Source organism: Arachis stenosperma, chromosome 2, assembly GCF_014773155.1.
Source record: "Arachis stenosperma cultivar V10309 chromosome 2, arast.V10309.gnm1.PFL2, whole genome shotgun sequence".
Classification (NCBI taxonomy): Eukaryota; Viridiplantae; Streptophyta; class Magnoliopsida; order Fabales; family Fabaceae; genus Arachis; species Arachis stenosperma.
In genome coordinates, this window is record NC_080378.1 from 117,880,409 (window position 1) to 117,887,067 (window position 6,659).

Here is a 6,659-nt window from a genome sequence, read left to right on the forward strand (position 1 = left end):
TAAATAAATTATTTTATATTTAATTTTTTAAATTTTAAAAGTATTTATTTAAAAAGAATAATAATAAAACGTTTTTTATTATAAAAAAATTATATTTTTTTTAATTTTTCTATAAACATTTAAATAACTTTTTAAAAAGTTAAAATTTAATTTTAAAAATTATATCAAATATTAATATTATAACTTTTTATAAATTAAAAAAAATTATTTATAGACGTATCCAACTCAAAATCATTCTCTCTGTATATGCTTACTAACAAGTAAAGTTATCAAGTTAGTTGTATTTTTATCAAGAGAGTTTTAGTGGTTCAATTCACGTTGAAATAACATTTAAATATTTTTTAAATTTCTGTTTAGGGTTGAATTTAAATTTATTTTTGAATTTAAGTTAAAAATATCAGTTAATTTAGTGTTTATATTTAAATTTAAGTAAAATAATTATTTTTTAATTTATTTAGCACCTATAAATAGGGGTGGCAACGGAACGAATAGGGGCGGATTTCTGCTCTACTCTACCTCTTACTCGTGAGTAATAAAAATTTCGTTCCTGTTGGTATCTGCTCCGTCCCTACCTGCTATTATAATTATTAAAATTTAATAAATAAAATTAAATTTCAAAATTTATATAATCATCATTATATATAATATAAACTAAAATAAAAAATTTTAATATAATATAATATTATTAATTATTTTATTAATTATTTTACATATATTATATTAAAATTATATGTATTATATATATATTGGGATGGATAAACGGGTATTACCAAAAATCCGACTCTGTCCACAAAAATCCGTCTCGATAAAAATTCGTGCTAGTACGAGACAGATAATTATCCGCTTTTAAATAATAGAGACGAAGTGGATATCCGAATTCGAATAATGTTACCATTTTTACCTATAAATAGAGAATATATTTTATCATTAGATACATAGTACCTACATAATAATAAACACACAAACTCTTTCGTCTGATCTCTTCTCTTATTTCTAATCATGATCATTATCAGGTTCCCTAATCACCTTTTTATCATTCTTCTCTCTTTTCTTTTTTCATTCTTTTTCATTGAATTATTATGATGTAACTATGACGAAATTAAATAATTAAAATATAGTAGCATGTATGGTCTTTCTCGTAATGAAATAATACTCCCAAAAAATAGTTCTATATATGTGTCTATGTGAATTGTCAGTAGTTACAGCTTGATACTATATTCTATTGTTTAAGATTTATTTATTAGTTATTAATTTTTTTTTAAAAGAGGTGAGCACCGTGGCGGTCATGGAAGCAGAAAATACTCAAAATTTAACGGAGAGGAAATTGATCAGTTTTATTAAAGGCCTTACAACGTGGTTCAGACCTTACAACAAGGAAAGAAATGATCATGCCATGGTGAAAAATAAAAAAGGTAAAATATATTTTTATTTTTAGTTTTGCTTAATTTTATTTTTAATATTTTTATTTATTTAATTTTATTTTTAATATATTTTTATTTGTATCAAAATTATCTTTAAAAAATTTAATTTTGTCATTAATTTTTTACATAAAATTAATATCTAAAAATAATTTTAAAACATTAAAAATAAAATTAAATAAAATTAAATATTAAAAATATTTTTAAAAAATCACAAACATTAAAAACAAAAAAACTTACTTTATCCAAATAAAAAGAATGCCATGGTTTTTTAATGTTTGATATTTTACTATTATTTATTTCATCCCCTTGTTTCACATATATGGGATATAGTTGGTTTTTTACGATTACAAAAAGTATTCATTTTTGTTATTAAAATAATTTGGGTCAAACGTATATGGATTTTTGCATTGCCCGTTATTATCTTAAAATTTGAAAAATGATTGCACATGTATTTATAATTACTGATTCTTGAATTTTTATTTAATATTTTTAATATTATCAATTAAAATATAAGTAGTTGCGAATATTCCTATTAAAAATATATAAAAAAAAGCTTCAACTAACCTTGTTGTCACTATCTCGGAATAGAAGTAGCATTGCTGTTTGCTAAGTCAAATTTAAAATTTTAATGTATTTTTTTTCTCCATTCTGATCCATTTATTTATTTATTGATTGATGGATTGATTCATTCATATTTTTTAATGTTTAATATAAATAGAAAAGAGATCGATAAGACTTAAAAGATGTTAATTAAAATTAAAGTAATATAATTTTGGACTATAAAATCATTCACCTAATTATCTACTATATATCTTAGCATAAGCCTTTCCTTTTGTTTTTTGTAATAATTCCTACTTTAATATTACTTTCAGATTCGGAGAAAAGGAAGAAATTTATTCAAGAAGGAAGAGTTGAAACAAAAATCTCTACAACTGTGAAGTACACATGGATCCTTTGTAACTTCTCTAAATTAAACTGCAAATCTAAATACTCAGATACATTTTTTACGGGGGATCATCCATGGTATGTAATTATGTATATAATAAATATATATGATTAGTTAATTACATATTATATATTACTTTTTTTTATTTAATTTCAGGCGAATTCTTCTATATCCACACGGAGTTGAAAAGAACCATCTATCAATTTATTTGACTTGTGGTGATAGTTCTTTTTTACCAACGGGTGGTTGGAGTAAAACCGCTAAATACAAGTTGACTCTAAAAAATTACTACTACTCTGGTAAAGAAAAAACACTAGGTACTTTTTTTTTCTACGCTACTCTTAGTTTAGGGGAAAAAAAATTTATATATGTAGTTTATTTATAGGTGATAAAATTGATAACCGAGAGTTATTAAATAAAATTTAATCAAATTAATCAAATTATTTAATGGTTAATGACTATTAATTAGTTGCACCTGAATTCACCTTATTTAAAATGGAGTTTGGTTACTATCATTTTATTTGGTTTATTATTGATTGACATTTAATTGATTGTTTGGTTCGTAGTTTTTTTTTTTTTTAGTTTTTGAATTTATAAAAAAAAATAAAAATTTTAAACTAAATTATTTATCTTTTTATTAAGAAATTATACAAACAAAAGATAATAAAAATAAAAACTAACTCAAATCAAACATGCCTTGTTTCTTAAGAATCAGAAGCATACACGAGTGCCAGAATTACATATTGTGTATTATTATTAGTTTTATAAATTTGATTGTTATCACATAATTTCAATTTAGTATCTGATTTTGTAGGAGGTGAATATGAGTTCAGCAGTGGAAAACCTGATGGCTCTGGTTTCTCATCGTTTATAACTTTAACTGAGTTTCATAATCCTGACAAAGGATTTCTTGTGAACGATACTTGCACTATCGTGGCTGAAGTTTGTGTTGAGAACGATGGTCATCGACATCTTAATGATAATCACATAATGCCTTTGGTTACAAGAAATAACAACGACTTAGTGGATTTCAAGGGTTTATGCAAAGTACGGAAAGATTTTGTTCAACTATTGGAGGAAGCGTGTTCTAAACATCCTGAACTTGTTAGAGGAGTGAAAAGGAGAAATTGGAGTAAAAATTTTACCGAAAGATGGTTTATGGCTTTGGGAAGAGTTCTACAATTTTTAAAGAGTCATAAAGATTTAAAGGACATGGATGATGATACTGATGATGAGGAGCTTCAGGATTTGTGGGAGCACCTTAAATCTTTTGGATTTGATGATCTGACTTGGTTGAAAAATGATATTAAAAAATATATGGCGAATAAAATGAGGAAAATTGTGGATCTTGAAGGAGAAAAAGGAGAATTTTTGAGTGTGGAATGAAAGCTTTGTCATTTAGGATAAATATAAATATCCTGAGATTTGGTTGCACCTATTATAATGTGATTTAACTTAGACTCTTTGTTTTTCTTTTTCTTTTTTTTTTTTCAGCACAAAAAAAAGTGTGATTAGTGTGTTTGGCTTAATTTTTTTGAACTTCATTAATATATTTGACTTTATTTAAATGTTATGGTTATTTCGTATTTATTTTAATATTTAATATTGGAGGTAATGACCAAATCAGTACCCGAAAGATTAAAACGCTGACATTGCGGTACCTGACTATTGTAATCGACAAAATGGTACCTGGTTAATTTTAAAAACTGACAAACTTGTCCATAAGCTTGCCGGACCAAAGCTTCGGTGAGGACAATGCTTACCTGGACACTGGATTTTGCTGACAAATCATATTTTATTTGAGTTGTAATATCTAATTAATTAATTAGTTAGGTTAGGTGGAAATTAGATCAATTGGATTTTATTTTGCCCCAAATCAGAACTCTTTGCCCTAATTCCAAATTAACAAGTGTTGTTACTACTTGGTGACTTACTGTGACTTAGTGTTTCAGTAAGAGTAAAACTGAAAGGTCACGTAAAGAGAGAGAGACGTTGCTCTCGTTACTTGGCGCGAAGAAGAACGAAGACGAGTTGAGAGACATTGTCGAAGTCGTAACGTCAACAGTGAGGGGTTGGTAGTGGCATCATCACGACCCCAGTCTTCGCTAGGAAGCAACCTACGAAGAGGTAAGTTTGCCTTCACTCCATCCTCTCATTTACGTGGCTTTTGTCGACAGCATTATGATCATTTTGATTGTTTTATTCATTGTATCTTCCCTCTACGATTTTTTAGATGGATCGTCTAGTTACGTTTGTTTATCATCACATGGGTGCCTTGAAAAGGGGTGTTGACGGTAATGTGATATACGATGGGGGTTTAGTAACTGAGATACACAGGGTGAGTATGGAGACATGTAATTTATTCTTCGTTGAGGGGTTATTTCTAGACTTGGGTTACCCTGGATACAATGAGGTGTACTGGCTAGGACCTGGTTTAGACTTAGGTAAGGGTCTTAGAGTGCTTAGGACAGATGCTGAAGTCATGAGAATGTGTGAGAGTGCGATGAAGAATGACAACACTGTCCACCTATATTTTGATCATCCAATTGATGCAAACCCTGAAATCCTTGATGAAGAAGTCGTGTCTGATGGTAGCAGTGATAGTGTGGTTGAAGTCAATCCAGCTGGTGATAATGTCAACAAGGTTAAAATTACTAATAAGGTTGACGGTCAGGCTAATGAGAAGGAGAATGAAAGTGTGAATGAGACCAGTGGTGAGGTTAATGAATTGGATATGGTGTTGAGTGTGGTTGTGAAGGAGAATGTGAATGAGGTTGTAAATGAGACCACTATTGATGTTAACGAGTCGAACAAAGGTGAGAGTGATGCAGAAGAAGAAGCTGCGAATGACGGAAATATGGAGAAAGACACTGAAGGAGCATCAGCTCCAGAGAAACCTTCTAAGAAGGTTAGAAAGAGACATCCAAGACCACCACCTAGTGGTTTACCCCGAGAAAGAAGAGCTGCCGAGAATGAGGTTCCTGAGAGTAATCCTCGAGAAGCTGAAGCTGTGAATGAACCCACAGAGGAGACCAATGCTGATGATGTTGCTGATCTGAATGAAGGTTCTGATTTTGGAGAACCTTTTGTGGATGAGCAAAGGGCAGATGAACCTGTTACAGAAAGCCCAACAGGTAAATTTGATTTTTTTTTTAGTTAGAGGCTATGTGAATAAAAATTGCATCAATTCTCATGTATTTCAAATGACTCTGCAACAGATAATGTAACACAAACAAGTGAGAGGAACAATGCAAGGAGAAATCATCCAAGGCCTCAACCGTCTGGGCAAAGAATTGTACCTGGAAAGGAGGATGAAGCACCAAGGGTAGAGGTGCCTAACCCGAATAGAGAAGATGGCGATAGTGAACCTGAGATGTACCAATATGAATCTGAAGAACTATGTAGCCCTCCTGCATCTGATGATGAAGAGGAAGAGGCAACACCAACTTTTGTAAGGGGCAACCCAGTTCTATCAAGAGGAAGAGGCAGCACCACTCGAAGAGGACTGTCAGCCACTACAACACCTCCAACTCCAGCACAAAATGCAGCAGCTGCACCATTACCCCCTGTTCAACCTAGGATTGTCAGGCCTGATGTTGGGTCTAGATCCCAAATTCCTGCATCTCCATCCAATGTTGGGTCATTGCCTCAAGGTTCATTACTTAGGCCCATTCTTCAGGCCCAACCTATAGCACCATTTAGGCCACCAACTGTGACTAGGGAGACCATGGCAGCAGCAAGTCCAGCCATACAGAGCAGGTTCACAGGCTTCATGCTCACCCCATCCTTGAAGAAGAAAAAGCCATCCGGACCACCACCATCAAAGCCATCAACAAATGACAAGAAATAAGCTAAGATTCTTGGGTTTTTTAGTTTGTTGTTATTTGCATTTTGGACAGGATTTAGTTAACATGCACCCAACTGCCATTATGGCATGTAAGTGCTAACCTAGTGTTTCTGTGTTTTGTTACTGTCATTTTGGGTCTGTAGCAGTTACTATGAACATGTGTCATTTTGGTAGTCTTATTTGGGGCCTGAACTTTGTTACTCTGAATAGTTAATGGTTATAACTTGATGTTATTTTGGTGTTTATTCAGATTCTGTTCACAAAATTATTTTACATGGCTTACATATATTCCATATATCTTGCTCAAATCACAACAACAATAACTCAATCAAAGCACAAGAAGAACACAGCATACATTAATTCATCTCAATTACAATGAGGACAAGATTACAAAATTTCAAAGTCTCACTGTTATACTATTATACAGTGCAATGTCTACCTACTT

At 31.0% G+C, this 6,659-nt stretch overlaps 2 protein-coding genes across 2 annotated transcripts; both read left to right on the plus strand.

Annotated features, from left to right (window-relative positions):
• Positions 1-2,366: 2,366 nt before the first annotated feature.
• LOC130963580 (MATH domain and coiled-coil domain-containing protein At3g58370-like) lies at positions 2,367-3,753 on the plus strand. The gene is made up of 3 exons (XM_057889682.1): positions 2,367-2,377; positions 2,524-2,666; positions 3,182-3,753. The coding sequence occupies exons 1-3, from the start codon at positions 2,367-2,369 to the stop codon at positions 3,751-3,753; spliced, it is 726 nt and encodes a 241-aa protein (XP_057745665.1).
• An 880-nt stretch (positions 3,754-4,633) lies between these two features.
• LOC130963581 (uncharacterized) lies at positions 4,634-6,217 on the plus strand. Its single transcript, XM_057889683.1, has 2 exons — positions 4,634-5,501; positions 5,586-6,217. The coding sequence occupies exons 1-2, from the start codon at positions 4,634-4,636 to the stop codon at positions 6,215-6,217; spliced, it is 1,500 nt and encodes a 499-aa protein (XP_057745666.1).
• Positions 6,218-6,659: the final 442 nt, after the last annotated feature.

Excerpts from the sequence above, each read along its gene's own strand:
- LOC130963580 (XM_057889682.1), top strand. Across the intron at positions 2,667-3,181 it reads AAAAAATTACTACTACTCTG|GAGGTGAATATGAGTTCAGC; the intron begins GTAAAGAAAAAA and ends CTGATTTTGTAG.
- LOC130963581 (XM_057889683.1), top strand. The coding sequence starts at position 4,634 with ATGGGTGCCTTGAAAAGGGGTGTTGACGGTAATGTGATATACGATGGG. Across the intron at positions 5,502-5,585 it reads TGTTACAGAAAGCCCAACAG|ATAATGTAACACAAACAAGT; the intron begins GTAAATTTGATT and ends ACTCTGCAACAG.